Source organism: Dipodomys merriami, unplaced genomic scaffold, assembly GCF_024711535.1.
Source record: "Dipodomys merriami isolate MVZ:Mamm:240054 unplaced genomic scaffold, mDipMer1.0.p SCAF_1, whole genome shotgun sequence".
Taxonomy (NCBI): Eukaryota; Metazoa; Chordata; class Mammalia; order Rodentia; family Heteromyidae; genus Dipodomys; species Dipodomys merriami.
Window position 1 is genome coordinate 77,148,174 of NW_027202270.1, and position 25,234 is coordinate 77,173,407.

General features: G+C 38.6%; 2 protein-coding genes and 1 long non-coding RNA gene across 10 annotated transcripts in view; 1 reads left to right on the top strand and 2 right to left on the bottom strand.

Annotated features, from left to right (window-relative positions):
* The window catches only part of Ccnt2 (cyclin T2), a 34,585-nt gene extending 21,125 nt beyond the window's left edge, over positions 1-13,460 (bottom strand). For 2 of the 4 annotated variants that reach the window (XM_070024054.1, XM_070024079.1), the window contains exons 1-2: positions 13,278-13,460; positions 12,372-12,453 (exon numbers count right to left, since the gene is read on the bottom strand). In XM_070024054.1, coding sequence (XP_069880155.1) covers positions 12,372-12,453; positions 13,278-13,435 — 240 coding nt within the window. In that variant the 5' untranslated portion in view covers positions 13,436-13,460. Of the gene's footprint in view, positions 1-2,139; positions 2,264-3,628; positions 3,781-12,371; positions 12,454-13,277 lie in introns of those variants that run through there. The other 2 variants (XM_070024062.1, XM_070024070.1) reach the window with 2 other exon arrangements.
* Positions 13,461-13,694: 234 nt separating this feature from the next.
* LOC138828244 (uncharacterized) overlaps positions 13,695-25,234 on the top strand; it is a 73,673-nt gene continuing 62,133 nt past the window's right edge. The window contains exon 1 of one of the 2 annotated variants that reach the window (XR_011372218.1): positions 13,695-13,769. This is a non-coding gene — a long non-coding RNA (uncharacterized lncRNA). The remainder of the gene's footprint in view (positions 13,770-25,234) is intronic. The other variant, XR_011372219.1, reaches the window with a different exon arrangement.
* Positions 20,820-25,234, bottom strand: part of Acmsd (aminocarboxymuconate semialdehyde decarboxylase) — a 55,701-nt gene continuing 51,286 nt past the window's right edge. For 2 of the 4 annotated variants that reach the window (XM_070024120.1, XM_070024110.1), the window contains exon 11: positions 20,822-23,121. In XM_070024120.1, coding sequence (XP_069880221.1) covers positions 23,059-23,121 — 63 coding nt within the window. In that variant the 3' untranslated portion in view covers positions 20,822-23,058. Of the gene's footprint in view, positions 23,122-25,234 lie in introns of all 4 variants that reach the window. The other 2 variants (XM_070024148.1, XM_070024138.1) reach the window with 2 other exon arrangements.

Below are 25,234 nucleotides of genomic sequence, written 5' to 3' on the forward strand. Positions count from 1 at the left end.
TAAATGGGCAGACTTATTTTTATTATTTTAATGTTTATTAATTTTTAAAATAAAATTACAGCTTGGAAGAATCAAGAATGCTCAAATGGGTAACTAAATCTGGAAGTAGCTACCACATGACTAAGTTATTTATTTCTTGCACTGTACATCTGCTATCCAATGTTTGCTGAATATGTAAGATATGGATAATATATATGGGTATTAATATTAAAGTATTACAAATATTACAGCAAAATTCTGAGAGTGTCAACAGTGAGCAAGAAAGCCTAGTAAGAACACAAGGGCCTGAGTTCAAGCTTGGTACAAGCACAAAACAATCAGTCAAAGAGCCAATGCCCAAATTCAAAAAGTACTAAAAAACCCCCAAAAACCCAAACACCAAAAAAAAAAAAAAAACAAAACAAAACCCTGAAGATACAATTTCTTATTTATTACTTTGTTGTCTAAGAGAATCTAACTTTCAAATGCAAATCTTTAGGAGCTGTTGTTAGTGAAGACACTCAAGTCATAAGTCAAACCAAACTGCTTATAATACTCAAATTTCCAACATAATTGCCAGATGATTCCTCTTATTTGCCAAAAAGATATTTATAAATTTCCAAGAAACTTTTCTTGGTAAACTTCATTCATGGAATTTCTAATCATTGCTCCATTCTCTTCAGATTTTGTGGCAGCATTAACTTTAAGCTTCAATATCAAGAAAATTTTCAAACTATACAGCTTTTCACTTTCGAAGATAGTCTCAAAACAAAAAATGACTATTAATAATTTTAAAGTTTTATAAATAATTTTACAAAGTTTCCAGGGAGGCTGGACACTGGTGGCTCAAACCTGTAATCCTAGCTACTCAGAAGGCTGAGACTTGAGGATTGCGGTTAGAGGCCGACATGGGAAGAAAAGTTTGTGAGACTCTTATCTCCAATGAACTACTTAGAAAAAGCCAGAAGTGATGCCTATGGCTCAAGTGGTAGAGCACTAGCATTGAGCACAAAGAGGCTCAGGGACAGTGCCCAGGCTGTCCATGGGGGGTTGGGGGGGAGAGGAGGTTTCCAGGCAGTCAAGCAGGATATATTCCTGGTTATAGAAGTCTTTTTGTTCCTATCACACAAAACTCAATTCCCATTCTGCTTCAGTGTAACACTAATACACAACTGTTCCAAAGCTCTTGGTGAAATCCACTAACTCCATTTACATTTCCTTTTTTACAGCCTGAAAATATTTCACTCTATTAGGGTTGACTATAAAGAACACAACAAAAAGGCTTTTTAGATAGATACTTGGTGAATATCTATATGAGGCTTAATTTAAGAATGACAATGAAGGTGATCAAATAGGGACTACTGCTTTTTGTATACAAGGCTGACTGTCATATAGCCTAAAAGAATTCTAAGTTTCCAGTAGTAGAAACATTACTAGTCTGTTGCTTTTAAAGGTGTTGAAGGCAACAAACATTTATTAGCACATATAAACCTGGTTCAAAGCTAGAATTCATATCAATACTATTAAATGAGTACAGATAATCAATTTGGTTTGTGTGACCCAACAATTCTAAACTTGAAACTCAAAAAAAAAAAAAAGAAAAGAAACTCAATTCACTAGAACATCCATGTACTATTTGTTTCAGTGTTCTGGTCCTTAAGTTTAAAGTAAACTTTCTTAAATTATTATAGCCAAAGGGAGAAAAAGGTAAAAAGAAAGTTGATTTTTAAATAAGTACCCAGAGTCTGTCACTGTAGCAGATGCACAACTATTTCCAGGGAATGCTACATTCTCAAATTTCTACAGAAGCATGCCATATAAATCATAGAGAAGGAGTCAGTGGTGGACAGTCAGACTGAGTGGTCAGACTGAATGAAGTGTCCCTTAGGAATATATCTTAAATATTACTATGTTGAAATTTTAAGTGATTGTGTATCGTTAAGTGTTGACTTTAAATTTAAAAAAAAGAGTTAACAAGCTTTTAACATTAACTCTTCTTTCTCCCAGTTTTAAAAACTCAGTGTTTTCAAGGTTGTGTTGCAGTCCTAAGTATATTTAAACACTACAATTATGACACTTGACATTACTTCAATGATTTATATATACCCATATTCCTTTCTCCCCCTTTCCTTTTCTATTCCTTTATATTTCCATTCCTACCTCTTGATCTGACTCCCTTCCTTCTCCATCTGTTCTCCTCCTGCCCATTCCTGGCCGCTGTCTCCCCTCTCTGCCATGATGCCCTCACTGCTGACATTCTTCACTCTCCAATGCTGGCTTCAACCTTGATAGTTGGAGGCAAGGTCAGTTGAATTAACAAAAGGCCTGGGTAATTGCTAAGTCACCAAAGATGGATGTATCAGTCAGTTTCAAATGAATCCATTCTGGTATTTTTTAAAAACTAGGTAGTTATAGGAAAATCAATTTATAAGTACAATATCACCCCTTTCTGTTCCTCATTCTTTTAATAATCTTGGTACACATATTATTTAGTTTCTACACACTAGTGAAGGTATTCTTTCCCTGTCCCAAACATCTCCCCATTTCAGCTCCAAGGCTACAAAAACTACTTGTTGTGCCTGGTAAAGGAGTTTCATTAACGTATCACTAGATCTAACTGTCACAACTAGAATTTGGAAATTATTAGAATTTGGTAAGTATTGCAGTTTACTCCAAAGGATGTAAGTTGAGTAAAAATACAGAAACATCTTAGGATAAGGAGAAGTAGAACTTAAGAATAGTTCACGAAAGTGGAATAAAAACTCACTCGTTGGTATTAAAAAAAATCACCATGCTGGATAACTGAGCAAAAATTCCAGTATTATGCTAAAAAGTGGTTTACATTTTTAATTTTGTTGCAATGAAATCACTGACATTTTTAATATTATAAAAAATGCCATTACCTCAGCCTGGCATTTTATTTTCCTATTCATGTATTTATGGGTGAAATACTGTCACATAAGACATTTCATATTAAGAATTTAAACAATCTTCAAATGAAGTTATTTGGGACAACTCACTACATTTAAAAGGTAGTTGACGTAATAAAGTCTCAAAAATATTAGTATTCAAGTATTGCTGAAAAGTAGTAATTAAGAGAATACGGACTGATTTCTATATCGTACTCGAATAATATCATACTAAATAAATGTCATACCATCTGGCATGTATAAACTTTCTAGCCAGGTACTGGCGGATCAAATTTATAATTCAATCTAGTTACTCAGGAGGGTGAGATCTGAGGATCATTGTTCCAAGCCAGATGGGGCAGGAAAGTCTGAGACTCTGATCTCCACTAGATTCCCCAAAAAGCTGGGAAGTAGAGCTGTGGCTCAAGCAGTAGAACACTAGCCTTGAACTAAAAGGTGAGGGACAGAACCTAGGCGCTGAGGGACAGAACCCAGGCGCTGAGGGACAGAACCCAGAACTGGTGTGTGTGTGCGCACACACGCATGTACACGCACACACGGACGCATGCACACTCACATCCCAAAACAATAAAAACTTTCTATCATGACCCTATCATGAAAATATCAACTTACAGCTTAAAAGCCCACATATTAAAAAAAAGTAGTCAACATAAAAATAGTTCTATGAAACAAAAATATTAATACCAAAGAGGTTTTCAAATATACTAAACAGATCTTACCCACTTTCCTTCAGATGGCTTTTTATAAAGATGGCAATCATTACTCTCCTCAAATTTACTCTACAAATCCAAGATTCCCATTGAAATTCCAGGGGGCTTTTTTGTTAGTTTTTTCTTTCTTTCTTTTCATATAGAAAACAAATGAGCTGATCCTAAAAGTAATATGGAAATACAAAGGAGCTAAGAATATCCAACTTAAAAAAAAAAGTAGGCAGAGTACAGTGCCTCTCAGGTGGCAGCAATCAGGGGGATCATGGTTCAGAGCCAGCTTAGGAAAAAAGTTTTCAAGAGCCAGGTCAACCAATAAAATCTGGTTGTAGTGGTGTCCATCCTAGCTTTGTGAGAAGCATAAACAAGAATGCAGTACAGGCTAGTCTGGATACCAGATCCTATCTGAAGAACAACTAAAGCAAAAAGGGATGGGGGTATAGTTCAAGTGGTAGTGCCTGCTAACAAGCGTAATACCCTGAGCTGACAACTGCAGTATGATCCCTCCCCCAAAATGAGGACATACTTTCTGAATTTAACACATACTACAAAGCCACATCATCAAGGCTACATGGTATTAGCATTAAGGACAAACATAATAATAGATCATGTAATAAAACCAAGAATTCGGTTGGGAATATGAGTCAGTGGTAGTGTTTGTATAGCATGCATGAAGTCCTGGGTTGGATTCCTCAGTACCACATAAACAGAAAAAGTGGAAAGTGGCATTGTGGCTCAAGTGGCAAGAGTGCTAGTCTTGAACAAAAAGCTCAACAACAGTGCCCAGGCCTCCAGTTCAAGCTCCAGGACTGGCAAAAAATAATATAAAAATGAATTTTAAGAAATGAAATAAAAATAAAACCAAGAATTCAGAAATATCCCCTTTTGGGCTGGGAAGGTGGCTCAGCGGTAGAGCGCTTGCCTTGCATGCATGAGGCCCTGGGTTTGATTCCTCAGCACCACATAAGCAGAAAAAAAAAGCCGGAAGTGGCGCTGTGGAGCTGAAGAGCTGAGGGACAGTGCCCAGGCCCAGAGTTCAAGCCCCACGACTGGACCAAAAAAAAAAAGAAAAAAGAAAAAAGAAAAAAGAAATATCCCCTTTTATTTATGGTTGATTAAATTTGATACTGCAACAACCAACTATATTAATATGAAAAAAAGTTCAACTTCTTGGTACTATATGCAATAATTAACTCAAATGAATCACAGACCAAAATTTAGGAGCTAAATTTATAAACCTCTTAAAACAATCCTCTTTGATTTTATATTACACAAAGGATTCTTTTTCATTGCATCAAGAATAAAAGTAACAAAAGAGAAAAAATTAGATGTTTGTGTTGCAAATAATACTGCCAAGAAAGTGATAAGCAAACACATACAGTGGGAGATAACATTTCACATCCACAAGAGTGGCTAATACACTCTGATTAATTTTAAGTATTGGAAAAATGTAAAGACATTGGACCCTTTATACATTAGTTTTAGGAGAGTAAAATGGTGTAGCTAGAATTTGGCAGTTCCTCAAAAATGTCTGAAAGACCTATCCAAGATCACTGTAGTTTAGAATGACCCTACAACAATACATACAGCAATTCTACTCTGAAATACATCCAAGACAAATGAAATCATTTTCATATAAAAACTTACACTTGAATGTTCATACCATTATTTGTCACTAAGTGGGATAAACCCAAATGTTCACCAACTGATTCATACAATCACATGATGGATAGATATTTAGGAGTAAAAAGGAATCAAATGCTTATAGGTGTTGTAGCATCTTTGAATCTTGAAAACAATACATTATGTCAAAGACCACATTATTACATGATTACATTTGTCTAGAATAGGAAAATTATGGAGGCAGAAATTAATTTATAAGTTGTTCTGTTTGGGAAAGGGAAAGCAACTGGTGAACAACCTGTTAATAGGTACAGTTTTTCAGGGGACAAAAGTACTCTAAATTTAGACTGTCGTGGTGATTGTGTAATTCCAAACAAAACACATCCTTAGACTTATACATTAGAAATGGGTCTATTTTACAGTCTGAAATAACAAACCTCAATAAAGATGGTTTTAAAAACTGTTGCTAAAAAGCATCTATTTATTAGATCTCTTTAAACAAGGTAACACAAAATAACTATTAACACCCACCTTAGGACAAGGATCTTGGAGAAATCTTGTATCTTCTCTAGATCACAAAAACTTTTCAAAACAGGGCCCCAAATTCTCAGTACTACCCCTCCCCCTGCCTTCTTAGTTACTGTTGTTTTTCCTCAAGCGTGATTCAATATCAGTCTTTTATTTTTAGATTTTAAGCAGAAAATAATTACTTTTCTCATTTTTTAACAACTTATAAATAGTCTGAACACATGTATGTTCTTACAGAATGAATTAATACACTGTAACTCCCATCATTTTGTTGATTCAAATAAGCATAACCTACTATTAAATAAAAGGTTAGCCATATATATAATTTGCAACATCTGGAAAGCAGTAAAAACTATTTAAACAAGAAAAATTACTTGCAATTGTACTGTATTTTACTAATCTCCAATCAATATAAAATATTAGATGTAATATTTCATATATCTTCTCCATATTAGGATTTTAAAAACTAGCCTTACACTATCTCAACTTGGTCATTTAATATTTCAAAGTCAAATTATTTTACCTTGAGTTTTTTACTTTTCTGAACTTCAAAAGGCTGTACAGGGGGTAATGTCTAAATGTCTAGTGCTTCTTGAACAATCACTCTTCTCCCCTAGGTTCATTTCACATATCCCACTTGCTTTATCACATATGTATGCTGAATATTCTTGCTGTAATTTTTAAACCTTAAAATTTATTACAGTTTTTAAGGTTTTTTTAGTTTTTCAGTACACTAGCCATACTTCATGGGTTCAATAGCCAGTTTTAGTTAGTGCCTATCATGTTACCTTATTCAGTTTCAAACCCATGAAAACAAAGAAATAAAGTTCTAAATGTTCCTAAGTATACAAAAGACACAGCTGATTAATCTTTTTAGCCATTTCTACATTAGACAAGTTTAAAATAAGTACTTTTAAACTGTGTAGTTTTCTCTCACCTAGTAGAATATATATTTCTAGGCAAAGTAGTACTTATGAAAATAAAAGATCCCATCTTTGCTTGTAACACTAGGAACTCAAAATATTGTACACAGCATATAAATGAGTTAAAGCACATTACTAACTTAATATGCCAATTTACAACTAGAAAACTTTTAAAGTGTAATATATTAGGCAAATATACCAAAGTATTGGAGGGTTGTTAAGAAGGTTCCCCAAATGTCCCTCATTTCCTAGGATATATATACATACTCACAGTAGAGTGTACAATGATCTAACTTGATTTTCACTTTTAACAAACTAATGTAACTGCTTAGTGGTATCCATCATGTGACTGCATCTTGATCTGGTGGGTCATGCCTGTAATACTAGCTGCTCAGAAGGCTGAGACTGAAAGATCGCAGTTCAAAGTCCGTCTGGGCAACAAAGTCTGAATTAACCAACAGAAGACTGAAATTGGAGCTGTGGCTCAAGTGGTAGAGGACCAGCCTTTAATGAAAAGGCCAAATAAGGATCCGAGGCCATGAGTTCAAGTCCAAGTACCAGCACAAAAAGATAAACAAAAGTCAACATAACAAAATGGAGGGCCTGCACACTCACATGCAATATAATAAAGACGGAATTTTACTTATCCTTTTTACAAAAATTAACTACACAGGAATGAACCTAAGCTAAGATCTAGGACTATAAACTCTAATAAGAGAAAAAGCTTCATGACACTGGATCTGGTGATCTTATCTTGAATGACACCAAAGTACAGAAAATAAAAAATAAATTGGACTTCAATAAAGCAAAATGATAAAGCACAGAATGGGAGAAAGCATTTGTAAATCATGCATCTGGTAAAAAAAATTAATAACCAGAATATACAAAGATCTCTTACAACTCAACAACAAAACCCCCAAACAATTCAATTAAAAAATGGACAAAGAACTTGAATAGACATTTATCCAAAGATATACAAATGGCTGACAAGCACATAAAAGAGATGGTCAATACAGGGAAATATAAATCAAAACTACAGTAAGATACCACTTCAAATCAGGATGGCTACTACTTTAAAATGGTGAATGGTGGCTAGGAAGGTGGCTCAGTGGTAGAGTGCTTGCCTTGCATGCATGAGGCCCTGGGTTCAATTCTGCAGCACCACATAAACAGAAAAAGCTGCAAGTGGCGCTGTGACTCAAGTGGTAGAGTACTAGCCTTGAGAGAGCTGAGGGACAGTGCCTAGGCCCAGAGTTCAGGCCCCATGAATGACTGATAAAAAAAGTAAAAATAAAAAAATGGTGAATGCTTGCATATTCACAATAGTGGCTGTTTCTAAAAATACAGTATGCTCCTCAAAAGTTTAAATAGAATTGTCACTTAATCCAATAATTCCACTTCTAGATAACAGGGATAAAATTCTAAAGTAAAAAATACAAAAGTAAAACAGGTATCTCAGAGCTTAAAATCCTGTTATTACTTTTGTAACAAGTAACTTCTGACAAAGAAAAGAAATTGTGGACATTTCTCTAGATAGATAAAAGAGTTTCTTCAAATCATTGAGGAAGAATGCAAACAAAAATCTTTAAATTTCCATCAATATATACTAGTGGGGCTGGGAAGGTGGCTCAGTGGTAGAGCGCTTGCCTTGCATGCTCAAGGCCCTGGGTTCGATTCCTCAGCACCACATAAGCAAAAAGAAAAAAGCCGGAAGTGGTGCTGTGGCTCAAGTGGTAGAGCACTAGCCTTGAGCTGAAGAGTTGAGGGACAGCGCCCAGGCCCAGAGTTCAGGTCCCACGACTGGACCCCCAAAAAAAAAAAAAAATACTAGTAATGAACTAAGTCAATCGAGAAAAACTGAGGAAGAAATGGGACTCAAATTTTAGCACAAGCAAATGCAAATCTATTTGTTTATGTATAGCAGTGTACCAACCAAATTTACATGTCTAAATCAAACTCAAATATGACAGATGTACTTTTATAGGTCATTCCTTAAGACCATACCCAAATACTTCCCCCCTTAACACACAATAGTATTTAAAGTGAGCAGAATATAAGTAGTTCTGATTGCAAAGAGAGAGATAGTGATATTAAAGAAAGAGAAGTACATCAATTGGGGAATGCTATGAGAACAGACCATGACAAATTAAAAAAATCAAAAACACTTAGAAAAGGACATGGTTTTTTTTTTGGGGGGGGAAGGGGGGGCAGAAGAAAGGAGGGGCTGGTTCTGGGGCTTGAACTCCAGAGCCTGGGTATTGTCCCTGAGATTTTGTGCTCATGGCTAATGCTTTATAACTTGAGCCATAGCTCCACTTTCCACTTTTTGGTGGTTAACTGGAGATACCAGTCTCACAGAACATCCTGCTTGGGCTGGCTTCAAACCATGATCCTCAGATCTCAGCTTCCTGGGTAGCTAGGATTATAGGCCTGAGCCACAGGCACCCAGCTGACATGTTCTATTTAATCAGATTCCTCCTCCTCATCTTTATTTTTTCTTTTTGAGATAGGGTCTCACTATGTAGTCCAAGCTGGACTTCAATATCTTCTGGCTTTAGCCTCCAAAGTGCTGAGATTATATGAGGCCCAGCTAAAGAGAAATCACTCAACTTGGAACTGGAATAAGGAACAAATTAATATAAACCTAACCAAATTAATGTGAGAAGCTCGATCAATACCTCTAATTACAATACAGGAGAGGATGCTCAACTTCACTTTATACAGGAAGCACTGTTGGCTTCAGAGATTTTACACTTTCACAAGTTTTATTTTGAGCTTGATCTAGGAAGGCCATTCTTTAATTTCAAGCTTAATTTACAGAAACATTTATGCATATAACAGAGTATAGAATTATCTAATTAGGCTACATTTTAAACACTTACTATATTTAAATACTTACTATCAATAATGATTCAACTCTCCAAGATACTGACAAAAGGAATGATAAAAAGGTTTTGGGTGTCACTAAAACATGTGGATAATGATTTTATCCTTAAATTACTACTTTACTTCTACAGTTCTTTTTCTTTACTTTTAAATTTGTCATCCTTGCAAAGTAATGAATGACAAGTATTTTTAAATACTTTAATGCGTGACATTTAAAACTTGATAGGCTTTGTCCTTTGTCCTACCACTTAACATTTAAGCTTGTTATTCTATATGGCTTAATTTACCAGTGTTCAGTTTGTGATGAACTCACGATTTTTCTAAGTTTAGTATGGCATTCAATGATAACACTTCAAGAAAAAAATTTCCCAAAGATGTGGGAGAACATGATTAAATATGACTCACATTCGAGATCATCCCTTCATATACAGAAATAGGAAGTTAAAATAGCAAGGTCCTGTAATTGATGCAAGTACACCAACACAAATATATTTTTTTGTCGGTCATGGGGCTTGAACTCTGGGCCTGGGTGCTGTCCCTCAGCTCTTTAGCTCACGGTGAGAGCTCTACCGCTTGAGCCACAGTGCCACTTCCAGCCATTTCTGCTTATGTGGTGCTGAGGAATCGAACCCAGAGCCTCATGCAAGCAGGCAAGCACTCTACCACTGAGCCACCTTCCAGCCCACCAACACAAATATTAAAAACATTTGGATATAGAAATAGAGGCAAAAAGACAACAATTAGATCTCACTTGGACCTCATTAGCTAAAAGTTGTGAATTCTGGCTTTAAGCAAAATATTTATTTAAAACACACCAATTAGAACATAAAAACAAATTTATGAGGAAAGACAGCCCCCCCCCAAAAAAAGTGGGAGATTTATAGCCATATAAAGCATTTCCAGGGCTGGGGATACAGCTTAGCAAATGCTCAGTGTGATCCCCAAAATACGAATGAAAAAAGGACACACACACAAAACACTATTATGTGTAGTGCCATACTAAGGGGCTGAACTCAGGATCTGGTCACTATACTTGAGCTTTTTTGCTTAAGGTGGCTCTCTACCACTTGAGCCACAGCTCTACCTCCAGTTTTTTGGTGGTTAAGAGATAAGAGTCTCACACTTTCTTGCCCAGGCTGGCTTCAAACCAACATGCTCAGACCTCAGCCTCTTGAGTATCTAGGATTAAATGAGCTACCAGCCCTGGGATAAACAGGACTATTAAGGCTTATAATTTCCTTTTTTTTTTTTTTTTTGGTCAGTTGTGGGGCCTGAATTCTGGGCCTGGGTGCCATCCCTGAGGTCTTCAGCTCAAGGCTAGCGCTCTACCACTTGAGCCACAGCACCACTTCCCGGATTTTCTGCTTTTGTGGTGCTGAGGAATCGAACCTAGGGCCTCATGCATGCAAGGTAAGCACTCTACCACTGAGCCACCTTGCCAGCCGGAGGCTTGTAATTACTACCAGGACCATTTAAGAAAAACCACTACCTTTCTGCTTCACAACTACCACTGACTCAAGTACTATGCATAAGAAATAACTATGAAACAAAAGAGCAACAATTACATAGATCTAAGAGAAAGAGTGGAAGGGGGACTAAAAGATACTTAATTTTATATGAAATATGTGTGTATATGTGTATAATTTGACAATCCAAATTAAACATCATTAGAAGAGCCTAAACCAGGAAACATACTTCAAGAACATTATAAATAGGAACTTTTCTAATGCCATTTTCTTAGCAAATGAAACCATATAATGACTATCCACATTTAACATAAGATCTTTTTGATCCATTTTTCTTCTAACACTTTTCAAAATAACATTATGAAAACTGAATTAAAAAAGTAAATATAGATATTGAGGGGGCAGGTTTAAATGTTTCTAAGTTTACATTTTTGGGTGGGCTAACAAATTTAACACAGTATTCTGAAAAGACATAACTTTCAGATGTTAAAAATTTTAAACCGAACAGTTCGTCAAGATTTACTGATTTGAAATCAGTACCAGTAACATTTTACATAAAAATTAATATACATAAACATAATCCTGACATAGGATATTAGAAGTGACCTTTTATTTGTTCAAGGATGGTACTCTACCACTTGAGCCACAGCTCCACTTCTAGCTTTTTGCTGTTTCATTGGAAGTAAGAGTCTCGTGGACTTTTCTGCTCTGATTCATCTTCAGATATCAGTCTCCTAAGTAACTAGTTTTACAGGCATGAGCAGCCTGTGCCCAGCAAGAGGTGATATTTAAAATCCTAACAACTAAAGGAACTAAAGCTGTTTGACACAAACAGAAACTATGAAATCTTAAGAATATGGTGTTAGTAAATGAAATATTTCCTTAACAGTAAATGTTCAAAGTGACATTAGTTACATTAATGTAACTATCTTAATCCTAATTCATATTTGAAACAAAGAGACGAACAAAATTAAGCTCTTTCACTGAATAACTAGGTTAGCTTAACTACACTGTCATTACTGAAATTCCAGCAGAAAGCATAAACTTTAAATAATTAAAATCATAAACGTTAAATAAAGAACATTATCTCTTTAGGTTAAAAATATTTTTTCTTTTATTAAAAATATTGGCAGAATCTAACACTGCCTTACAATCACAAATTAAAAAAAAATCCTCTGCATTTGAAGGAAAAGTATATCCTGCCATCTACTTTTATTGTTAACGCACAACACTAAATCGAACAGCACAATCAACCACCAGCTGACTTTTCTGTGTATAGATTTACACAACATTCAGCAGCAATAAAAAAGACAATAAAATAGTACTTACATTTCTACTAAATTTGGTGAAAGAATGGTGCATATAAAACCTGTGCATATAAACAATCGCAGTGTTTATTGTAAGCTGAGAGCTGAAATGTAACGTTGAGGAAATAATCAGAAAATACGTCTCATGGCCAAAACCATTTTCATGGAAAATTACTGACCCGCAAAGGGAGGTCTCCTGACCCCAAAGCCTCCCGAATATCATTCAAAACAGAAGCCCGGTCTGAAAATAAATGAAAGCCTGCGGAAGCGGGGGGGGGGGGGGGGGGGGACGACTGAGGGGGGGGGGGAGGGCAGGGAGATGGGTGGTCAGGGGAGAGTAAGAGTAGGCCGGACGCCAAATAAACAGAAATAACCTCGGAGTATTTTACTCTTAACACTGCTGTGAGGAGATCCCTGGGACTGAGGAAACTCAACACCGGACCAGTGGAAACCGGCGCGGCTCGGCTCCGCACAAAACCAACTCAGGGACATAAAGACCTCCAGTGCGCTGCCAGGCCGCCGGTGGGGAGCGCAGGTTCAAGCCTCGGAGAACAACTTGGCCCCGGATCGCGAACCTTCCTCCCTCTCAAGCCCTTCGGCGACCCCGGAAAGTCTAAGCTGCCTCCCCCACGACACGGCCTGGGCGGCGCCCCTATTCCCGCCGCACCACGCGCCGGCCGGAACAGATTACACAACGCAGCTCCTCGGCCCGCATTCCGGGGCTCCCGCGTCTTCTCCCCTCCTCCGCCCGGCCCTGCGGCCGCTGGAACCCCGGCTTTCCCTCCCTCACCGCGGCCAAGGCCCTGAGGAGGCTGGGGCGGAGGCGGCGCCATGTTCACGGGACAGCGAGGCCCGGCCACTGGACCGGGGTTGGGGGTGGGGGGGGACCAGACCTGAGGGGCGGAGGGCCCCAAAGAGCAAAGGATACACATTGAGACGCTGCCCCATCTCCTGGATGAGGTTGGCCGCCTGCTGGCGGTTCGAGAGCTCTTTGTCCGCCTCCATTCCGCAACGGCGGCTCGGCGTGTTCTCCAGCTGTTCCCGAGTGAAGAACCAACGAGAAGAAGCTCCACGGCCCGACGCCATGACACTTCCTCCTCCGCCCGCTCCCTCACCCACACCCCGCCCCTCCCGGCTCGCGGACTCCCCGCCAAGGCCGTGCGACCCCGCCCCACTCTGCTCGCCGTAGGCTTCGCCCCGCCCCCTTTCCCTGCCCGCCGCCGCCTGTGCGCGTGCGCGAAGGCTTCACAACCGGCCCCCTCCGGTCTTTTGCTTTCTTTTTCCTGCCCTCCCCTCCCCCCCCTTCCTCCCGTCGCAGCGCGAGCTCACGGGACCACAATGCTCCGCGCCGTTTGTCATTGGGAGGCGCCGAAGGTGGGGGTCACGCGGAAGGAAAAGGTCGGCGCGGTGCATGCCGGGTGTAGGTTCGCTAGGCCTATAAGGTGTTGGAGGGAGGCGGCTGGCCTTGTGTGGGTGATGGGAGAGAGCGGAGTGCACGGGCGGAAGGCAGGGCGGGCCGGGCGGCCGCGCTTCGGGCCTAGCCGAGATGGACTCGCGGCTCAGCGGTTTCTTCCGGGGACCTCAGTCCGCAGGCGCTTTAAACTTTGTGGCCCCATCGGGGTCTCACGCCGCCCTTGCTTGTGTGTGTGTGTGTGTCTGTCTGTCTGTCCGTGACCGTGTCCGTGTCCTGGACTTGAGCCCCGGGCCTGGGCACGGCCTCTGAGCTCTTTGGCTCCAGGCTAATGTTCTGCCAGATACTTGGGGCTTTGGGGTAGTTGCTTGGAAATTAGTCTCTCCGAATGTTCTGCCCGGGCTGGCTCGGGCCGGCGTGAGATACCGACCCCGGCGCTCTCTTTTGGGGCGGCCGGTGCATCGCAGGCGAATGACGCTCTGGGACGGAGCTAGCTGGGGACGGGTGCATCGGAAATAGTGCTTGAGCCCTCTACTCCCAACGCAAAAGGCCCTGGTGTTTGGTTTTTGTTTTTGTTTTTTTTCAAACTTGCTAAAGAATAAGCCCTTAAATAACTGCAGGACCAGAATCTCTGAACGAGGTCTCGAGTTCACCCTGGGAGTGTGTTATTTTTAAACCACGCTTAGCTGTTGAAGAAAAAGATGGGAGGGAAATAGTGCAACTGAGTAAAGATCGTATCTTTAGTACTTGGTAAAGTGACATACCAATCGGTTTATCCATTTTCTTTTGAAGAAGATGATACATCGTTTCACAGTAGTTGGGTGGTGGGCTCTGAGACAACTCCTATTGTACGTGAACAAGTATGTTTAAATTTGTAACTGTTGGCTGAAGACCCGGGAAAGGTAAGACAGGTTTACAAAAGACAAGTGTAAATTTCAACAGTTTCTGATGAAAACTCCCGGCTTTTGTTTGGGGTTCCTGGCTCAACCTGCCCCCATTGTATTGTAATATTATTTTAATTATAGTAGTTACCTTAGACAACTGCTTAGGTAACTTCATTTATTTGCCTCCAGGCTTGTGACTTAGAATGCCACAGATTTGATTCAAAGCAACATTTTTAACCTACATTCACCATTCATTTATGTTGAAAACTAGAAAAAGAGAACTTCCTCAACCAAAGTATACTTGTTTACATACAATAGAAAATTTTCGTAAGTACAAAACAAAAAATGGAAATTAAAAGATTAGGGGGGGAAGAAAATCTTATTCATAGATGACAAATGTTATGTATAATAGCCTAAACAACAGTCTTGTAACTAATGAACAGTGATAGCTAGATTTTTGAGATACAAGGTAAAGATATAAGTCAGTTGTTTACTGTGTAATCAACAAAGAATAGTTGGAAATTGAAATTGAAAACACATGTATTTACAATTATAGTCCCTACCTCAAAATAATAGATGTAGATCTAATATGCAGATCTGAATGTAGAATATTACAAAATTGATTAAGTCAAAGATCTAAAATGATTATGGGTTTATGGATTAGAAGAGTCAGATAACAATTTTTTCCCAATTTGATATATTAAATCAATGTAATCTCAAACAATTTCAGTATGTCCCTTTAGCTACTACTACCAAATTGATTTTAAAGTTTATGTGCAAAAGCAAATGACACAAACGCCAACAGAATCAAAAAGAACAAGTTGGATTAAGAATGTTAGGATTGATCAATGGAAGAAAATAGCCACACAAATAATCACCCAACCTTTGACAGAGGAGGTAGGGCAATACAATAAAGTAAGGATAGTCTTTACAACAAGCAGTACTAAAACAACTGGATGTCAATGTTGAGAAAAAAATGTCTAGATAGCTTATACTTTCCACATTTGTTGGGGGTTGGGGGGGGTTACTCAGGACTTGGGCTTTGTAATCTCAGCTCAGTAGGAGGTCTAGATAGGAAAATCATGGGGTTCCAGGCCAAGTTAGCATGAGACCCTATCTAAAAAACAAAAGCAAAAAGGACTGCGAGCATGATTCAAGTGATGGAGTTCTTGTCTAGTAAGCATAAAGACAAGAATTCAAACCCCAATACTGTGTAAATACTTAGAATAATCCATTCCTCTTCCTCCTCCTTACAAATAATTCAAAACTAGCTAGTCTAGTGGCTTGTGTCTATAATTTTAGATCCTTAGGAGGCAGATCAGAAGGATTACAGTTCAAAGGCTGGCTTGAAGCAAAAGACAAACTTGGTTTGGTAGTATGTGTCTGTTATTCCAGTTATAGCAGGGAGCATAAAACGGGAGGATTAAAGACCAAGCCAACCTGGCAAAAAATAAGAGCGTATCAAAAATAACTAGAACATATTGGGTGTAGTGGATCATGTCTGTAATCCTAGGTATTCAGGAGGCTGAGATTCAGAGAATTGTAGCTCCAGGCCAGCCTAAGCTAAAAAGTTCATCAGATTCCATCTAAAAGGAAGAAGTTGGATATTGTGGCAGGCAAGTCTTTATCCCAGCTTTGGGAAGCATAAAATAAGAGGATCATAGTTGGGTCACAACCCTGGCAAAAAGGACTTTAGCAGTAGATTGTCTGACAATCTTGAGGCACTGAGTTCAAATTCCAGTACCACCCCCTCAAAATAGAGCAAAAAGGATTCAAAGTATGGTTCAAGCAGTAGAACTTTCTAGCAAGTGTCAAGTCCTTAGTTCAAACCTCAATATTCAACTACAACAACAAAAATCCACAGTAAAAACTGAGAAACAACTTGAATGGATACCTCACAAGGAAGATTTAAGATAACATGAAAAAATGTCATGAGGGTATTCTTTGTAGCAGCTCATTGGAAAAGATTAGAAATGTGAGTGTCCATAAATTGAGAATTGGATGATTACAGTACAACTATGTAATTTTCATTCATAGTATTCAGCCATTAAAAACCAAGAGGCAGCTTGTATACAGAATGATCACCAGAGATTAAAACTTTGGGTGAAATGAAAAAAGAAAAGAATGCATGTAAGTACTCATAATCATAAACTGTACGGAAACATTAAAAAAATAGAACAGGTAAAATAGGTTCTTTAGGGGAATAGAGACCAAGTTGAATTTGATCTCTTTTTAACATGTTTTCAAAAATAAACTTTATTTTTAATTTTTTTCTCATTTTTTGTTTTTTATTGTAAAAATACTGTACAGAGGGGTTACAGTTACATGAGTTAGGTAATAAGTACATTTCCTATTGAGCATTATTACCTCCTCTGTTTTTCCCCTACCATCCCTTCCCTTCCCACTTGCCCAACTCCCCCTGCCCCTTGAACAAGTTGTAAAGTTTATTTTCATCATAGTGTCTTGTACATCTCATTGTTACAGTGGGTCAACCTGTATCCTTATTTCAGCATTTTGTTATTTCCTTTCCCCTTCCCAAATTTGAAAAATGTATATACAAGATGCAGGGCACCGATATCAAATACAGTGAAAACAGGGGTTATACCATCTGGGAAGAACATACAAAAGAAACAAAAAAAAAAAAAACCCAACACATAATACATTTTAAATATGTTTAAAAAATAGCAAGAAAGAAAAAAAACACTTGTGTCTCTATCTTGGGGTTCATTTCACTTAACATCTTTTTTTTTTTTTTGGGTCCGGTCGTGGGGCCTGAACTCTGGGCCTGGGTGCTGTCCCTTAGCTCTTCAGCTCAAGGCTAGCACTCTATCACTTGAGCCACAGCGCCACTTCTGGCTTTTTTCTTTTTGCTTATGTAGTGCTGAGGAATTGACCCCAGGGCCTCATGCACGCAAGGCAAGCGCTCTACCACGGAGCCACCTTCCCAGCCCCCTTAACATCATCTTATATGGTCATATGTACATAGCTTTTGATGTTTTTTTTTGCATGTCCTAGACTTATACTAGTTATTGCAAATAAGGGAAACCATGGGACCTATGTTTCTTTGGGCCTGGCTTACTTCACTTCATATAATTTTTTCCAAGTCGTTCCATTTCCTAACAAATGGAGCAATGTCATTCTTTCTGATGGAGGCATAGAATTCCATTGTGTATATATACCACATTTTCTTGATCCATTCATCTACTGAGGGACATCTGGATTGATTCCATATCTTAGCTATGGTAAATAATGCTGCAATAAACATAGTTGTGCTGGTAGCTTTAGTATGTTTGTGATCATTTGGGTAAATGCCCAAAAGTGGGATTGCTGAGTCCTAGGGGAGCTCTATGTGGAGTCTTTTGAGGAACCTCCATATTGCTTTCCAGAGTGGTTGAACAAGTTTACACTCCCATCAACAATGCAGTAGGGTTCCCTTTTGGCCACATCCCCTCCAGCATCTGTTGTTATTAGAGTTCTTGATTATAGCCATTCTAACTGGGGTGAGATGGAATCTCTATGTTTTGATTTGCATTTCTTTTTTCCTTTTTTTTTTTTTTTTTTTGTTATTTTTTGGGTCCGGTGGTGGGGCCTGAACTCTGGGCCTGGGCGCTGTCCCTCAGTTTTTCAGCTCAAGGCTAGCGCTCTACCACTTGAGCCACAGCACCACTTCCTGGCTTTTTCTTTTTGCTTATGTGGTGCTGAGGAATCAAACCCAGGGCCTCATGCATGCAAGGCAAGCACTCTACCACTGAGCCACCTTCCCAGCCCTGCATTTCTTTTATGGCTAGAGAAGATGAGCATTTCTTCAGGTGTCTTGGCCATTCTTCTCTCTTCAGAGAAGTTTATCTTTAAGTCTTTAGCCTACTTATTTATCAGGCAGTTGTTTCTTTGAAGATTTGTTGTTGGGGGATTTAGTTTTTTGAGTTCTTAAGTATAGTTTAGATATGAGATCCTTATCTGTTGTATGGCTATTGAAGCTCTTCTCCCAATCAGTGGGCTTTCTGTTGATCTTGCTAGCTATGTACTTTGCCTTGCAGAAACTGCAGTTTCATGCAATCTCACTTGCCCAACCTATCTTTGATTTGTTGTGTTTCTGGGTCTTTATTAAGAAAATTTCTGCCTGTGCCAAGGAGCCATAGAGTTTCTCCTATTTCTACCTGTAATATTTTCATGGCGTCTACTTTGACTTCAAGGTCTTTGATCCATTTGGAGTTGATTTTGATGGAGAGTGATATATAGGGATCTAGCTTTAGTTTTCTACAGGTGTTAAACCAATTTTGCCAGCACCATTCACTGAAGAGGGTATCTTTCCTTGATTCTATTTTTTTTAAGCTCCTGTATCAAAGATTAGGTCTGTGGATCTTCAGTTCTATTGCATTGGTTCTCAGGTTTGTTCTTGTGCCAGTACCAAGCTGTTTTGATTACTATGGCTTTGTAGTAGAGTTTGAAATTTGGTATTGATATTGCTCCAGCACTGTTCTTTCTGCTAAGGATTGTTTTTTCTATTTGGGTCTTTTATTGTTCCATATGAAATTTTGGATTGCTTTTTCTATTTCATTGAAGAATGACGTTAGAATATTGATAGGTATTGCATTGAATTTGTAGATAGCCTTTGGAAGTATTGCCATTTTTACAATGTTAATTCTCCCAATCCAGGAACATAGGAAGTTTTTCCACTTCCTAAGTTCTGCTTTAATTTCCTTTTTTAGGTTTTTAAAGTTTTCATCATAAGAGGTCCTTCACTCCTAGGTATGTTATTTTTTGTGGGGCTATTACAAAAGGAGTTGCTTTCCTGATTTCAACCATGTTCTTCTCATTGTTGGCATACAGAAAGCCATTGATTTTTGAGGGTTAATTTTATACCCTGCTACTTTGCCAAAGTTTCAAATCAGCTCAAGTAATTTGGAAGAGGAGTCCATGGGATTCTTTAAATACAAGATCATGTCATCTGCAAAGAGGGAGAGTTTTACTTCGTCTTTCCCTATTTGGATCTCCTTTATATTTGCATCTTGTCTTATTGCTGTAGTTAGGCATTCTAATACTAAATTGAAGAGAGGTGGAGAGAGTGTACATCCTTGTCTCATTCTTGAGTTATGGCTTTAGCTTTTCACTGTTGGGAGCCGACAGTAAAGTTTAAAGGTCATCTTGACCCCGGTGCTCACTTGAGGGCACATTCAAGGAACTAGCTTACTTAGAAAATACCAGGTGCCGGGATTGCTTTGCTGTGTCTGCAGAGTTTGTTTTACTTTCTACCAGTTGACCTTGTCTTGTTTTTACTGCACTCTGTTTTTATTGAAATTTTCCTTGTTTTTCTGGACTATTGTAACCTTATGTTACCTCTTGACTTCTAATAGTATATATTAGGGAAAGTTAAAAATAAACGGGGCTGCAGTCTTGAGCTGCAGACCTCCCGACCCCATCCTTTGTTTTATGTCTTTATTTTTCTGCATCCTCGCCCCCTAATTCAGGATTTCCTTTCGTTGCCGGCAGGCTCTGGCATTTCACCATTAAGTATAATGCCGGCTGTAGGTTTGTCATACACAGCCTTTATTATATTGAGGAATGTTCCATGGATTCCTAGTTTTTCCAGCACCTTCATCATAAAGGGGTGTTAGATCTTGTCAAATGCTTTTTCTGCATCCATTGAGATAATCATGTGGTTCTTATCCTTGCTTTTGTTGATGTGATGAATTCTATTAATCGATTTGCATCCCTGAAATGAATACTCTTTGATCGTGGTGTATGATTTTTTTGATGAATTGTTGAAGTCGATTGGCCAAAATTCTGTTGAGAAGCTTTGCATTGATGTTCATCAAATAAATGGGTCTATAGTTCTCTTTCTTTGATAAGTCCCTGCCTGGTTTTGGGATCAGGGTTATGATGGCTTCATTGAAAGAGTTTGGTACTGAACTTTCACTTTGAATTTCATTGAAGAATTGGAGGGAGTATTGGTGTGAGTTCTGCTTTGAAGGCCTTGTAGAATTCAGCTGTAAACCCTAAACTTCATTATTAATTTTTTTTCATTTTTGTGTGCCAATCCTGGGGGCTTGACTTCAGGACCTGGGCGCTGTCCTTGATCATATTTGCTCAAAGCCAGCACTCTACCACTTGACCCACTGCTTTACTTCTTGCTTTTTGGTGGTTAATTGGAGATAAGACTCCCATATGCTTTCTTGCCCCTGCTGACTTCAAATTGTGATCCTCAGGAATCAGTCTCCTGAGTAGTTAGGATTACAGGTATGAGGCTCTTGCTATACCCAAATTAAAAAGGGAACTGATTGATTCTTATGGTACCTGCACAATTTAACTTTTTTGTTTGTTTGTTTGGTCATGGGGCTTGAACTCTGGGCCTGAGTGCTGTCCCTCAGCTCTTTAGCTCAAGGAGAATGCTCTACCACTTGAGTCACAGTACCCTTCCGGTTTTCTGTTCGTGAATTGGAGATAAGATTCTTACAGGCTTTCCTGCCCAGGCTGGCTTTGAACCATAATCCTCAGATCTCAGCCTCCTGAGTAGCTAAGATTACAGGATTACCAGCACCAGGGTACAGTTTAACTTTTTAATTTTTCTTGTTTTTGGTGACAGTCCTGGAGATTTGAACTCATTGTGGGTGCTGTCCCTGAGCTTTTTTGCACAAAATTAGTACTCTTATCATTTGAGCTACTGATCCACTTCTAGTTTTTTTGTTTGTTGGTTGTTTTTGGTTTGTTTTTATGTTAATTAGAGGTGTGAGTTTCAAGGACTTTGGTGAGCTGCCTTTGAACAGTGATCAAATTTCAGCCTCTAGAGTAGCTAGGATTACAAGCATGAACCACTAGTAGGTGGCCAGTTTAACATTTTTTTAATTGTGAAAATACTGTACAGAGACGTTACAACCACGTGAGTGAGGTAATGAGTACATTTCTTAGCAAGCTTTGTTGTCTCCTCCTTTGTTTCCCCTTCCCATCCCTTCCCATCCCCCACTCCCACGAAAGTTGTAAAGTTATTTTTTTTTGACATAACGTCTTGTACGTTTTGGAATGCAGCCAGAGGTATATGAACTACAGATGTTCATTACCTGTCTCACATACAAGTGCCTTTGTAGCAGCTCAGGTGGGATGAAGTCATAAAGTCACTAGACAAAGCAACCTGTATTGCTCAGATCATTCTTCACAGCTAGCTTCCTATATCCTGCTCAGTATTTTAAATTAAAAGAGCTTCTGGTAAAGTACATTTGTAGACTAAAACTATAATGGGCAAGAATGGATAAGTTTGTCTGGCATTGGTGGCTCACCCCTGTAATCCCAGCTACTCAGGAAGCTGAGATCTGGGGATCACAATTCAAAGCTAACCCAATCAGGGAAGTCCATGAGACTCTTTTTTTTTTTTCAAGTGATAATTTTTTTTATTATTGTGAAAATACTGTACAGAGGGGTTACAATTACATGGGCAAGATAATGAGTACATTTCTTATCAAGCATTGTAGATTCCATCCCATCCTCTCCCCCCCCCCCCAATCCATGAGACTCTTATTGCCAATTAACCACCAGAAAACTGGAAATGGAGCTAGTTTTAAAGTGGTAGAGTACTAGCCCAGGGACAGCACCTAGGCCCCAAGTTCAAGCCCCACAACCTAAACAACACACACACACAGAGAATGGATAAGTTTTATCCAGTCTGAAGTCACAGGTATGTTCCCATAATTTTGCCCTTCTGTCTATGTCCTATCCCGTAAAACTAAAAAAAGAAAGCCATATCTATCCTAGACTCAACTCAAGCTCCAGACTCTGGGAAGATCTGCCCAGCTAGTCAAGATCAATATGAGTTTAATCTTCATGCTGTATTGTTCAGTAATTTCAATTGAGTTTTTTTTTTTGGGGGGGGTGTTGGTCATGGGGCTTGAACTCTGGGCCTGAGCGCTGTCACTCAGCTCTTCAGTTCAAGGCTAGCACTCTACCATTTGATCACAGCACCACTTCCTTGTTCAGTAATTTTCCCATGTACTTTTGCTTCTTTAATTGGATTATAAGCTCTTTGAGATTATGGGTTTCCTATGTATGGGCTGCATTTATCATGCAAAATATTCACTAATAGTGAGCTAATAAAAAAAGCTCTGAGTGGAAAAAACAAGTTTTTCAGGTCCATTCCAATGTCCTTGATAAAAGGAAAACATGTGAGCCCTATAAAGTGAACCCTTATATAAATCATTAATAACATTTTTAGTTTTCCAGAGTAATTGAGGAGGCTGGACAATATTTTTGATTTGCATATGAGATAATGTACTGCTTTTCAGAATAGCAATGTGAATCATGCCTATTATGAACAATTTAGGATACTTGGGTATATTCTATTTCTGGGAAAAGTGGTTCAAATAGGGTTTTAGTAATGCATATATGACACGCATTTATCTTCATGAAGTTTTGTTTTTATAGTGAATTCATTCAAATTGTTTTTTCTCAAGACCCAAAAATGCCAGGGCATTACCAGCTTTGAGTTTTTCCTAAAAAAGAGAGAAAGAAGTGTTTATTATTATTATTACTATTACTAGTGAATGTATTTTTTAGTACTGGTCTTGGGGTTTCAGCCAAAGGCCTGGGCCCTTTAGCTTTTTTATTCAGGGCCAGCACTTTCCACTTGAGCCACAGCTCCACTTTTTGGTGTTTTATTAGAAATGAGTCTTATGGACCTTACTAGCTGGGCTGGCTACTCAGATCTCATCCTCTTGAGTAGCTAGGATTACAGGTGTGAGCTATTGGTGCCTAGCTCATTATTGATTGCTTTAAAGTACTTTATTGAATGTCTTCAGGTGTTTTTTTTTTTAAACCTCTCCAGTATGAGACAAACATATTAGTAGGTTATTATTAAAACTCTTTAGACTAATGATGATTTTTGTGTTTTTTTGAGTTTTACTATGCTGTCCTCAAAGTTATTACGTAACCCAGAGTGGCCTTGAACTTAACATCCTCATAACTCAGCCTTCTTGGGGTTGGGATTTCAGGTATGTACCACTCTAGATGGCTTTGAACCCTGCTCCCCCACCATTTGAAGTCTGAAGCTTAATTATAGAAGAAAAGAAAGGTGCTTATAAAGGGAAGAGACTTCCTAGGAAAGTACCCTTTTTTGAATGTCATCAGTGAACTGTCTAGTAGGTCTTAGGGAGTGCTTGGAAGCAAATACAGAAAAAAGATGTTTAATTCTATAGGACAACAAGGCTGGAAGCAGCAATGTAGCCATTCTCTGGCTTTCATGCCTTATCCTTATTCTTATGGCCATCAGTAAAAGATAAGCTCTTTCATAGCAAGAGAAGTAATAACATGAGTTCAGGTGGGGTACAAATCTGTACATTTCATAAATTTCATAAAGGACTCCTATTTTTTCTCTACCCACTCTATTTTTATCGACTATATTAACTCTATAGAAAGAAGTGATTTGATAGGAAGTTTTGTAATATCCTAACTGATCTGTGTCTAGTCTGTAAAGATAGACATGTAGATGATGGTAGAAGGAAACATGTATGAAGTTGTGTAACATTCATACCATTCATGTATCTATCTGTATGTCATAATTGCTTCAGGATTCTTACATAGCTTTGAAACGTGGAGACTCACAGCAGAGATCTGTTAGTATTCTTCCCACAAAACACACTGGGGCCATTCTCTTCAGAGAACATTTTAGAAGTGCTGGTAACTGCTTGGAAAAACCATTTGCTTTACTTTTTAAAATATGTTGATACTGTGTATCTTTTGAAGGTGATACCTTTTGGTGTGTTAGAGACCTGATCCTGAAGTACAGGGTTTTGGAGTTGCTTCTGTGTAATGTAACTCAACCCTTTTTTTTCTCTTTTAACAAATTACTTAACAGCTAAGTCTTTGTTTTCCTTCTCTACATTTTGATGGTAGAATGAATCTTCACAATGTTTTTGTACTCATCAAATGGAGTTGATATTATACCTTAAATTTTTGTAGGGTGTTTACCTTCTTATGGTTCAAAATTCAAGAGGTATAAAACAGATGCATTCTTTCATTACTGCCACCCAAATTCCACTTTTTCTTCCCAGATTTATCAGTTATTCTTCCAGAGATATTTTATACATGTATAAGAAAATATTTATCTTTGGTTCCAATGCTCTTATTTTACACAAATGGATTAGTGTAGTGTCTTCTAGTGGATTGTGAAATTGTGATAATGTGTTTTTATTTTTATTTTTTGGCAGTACTGCAAGTCCTCTACCAGTTGAGTCATAGCTCCACCCCTTTTACTTTAGTTTGCTTTTAGATAAAGTCTCATACTTTTGCCTTGGCTGGACTTTTGCCTTGGACTGCAATTGTCCTATTTTATCCTCCTGAGTAGCAAAGATTACAGGCTTTGAGTACCAGGTCAATTTCTTGCTTGTGCCCTGTACCAGTGACTCATGCCTATATATCCTAGCTAATCAGGAGGTTAAGATCTGAGGGTCAGAGTTTGAAGCCAGCCTGGGTAGGAAAGTATTTGAGACTCTTATCTCCATTGAACCATCGAAAACCCAAAGTGGTTTTGTGGCTCAAAGTGGTAGAGCACTAACCTTTAGTGGAAAAAGTTCCTGAGCCCTGAGTTCAAGCCCCATAACCACCACC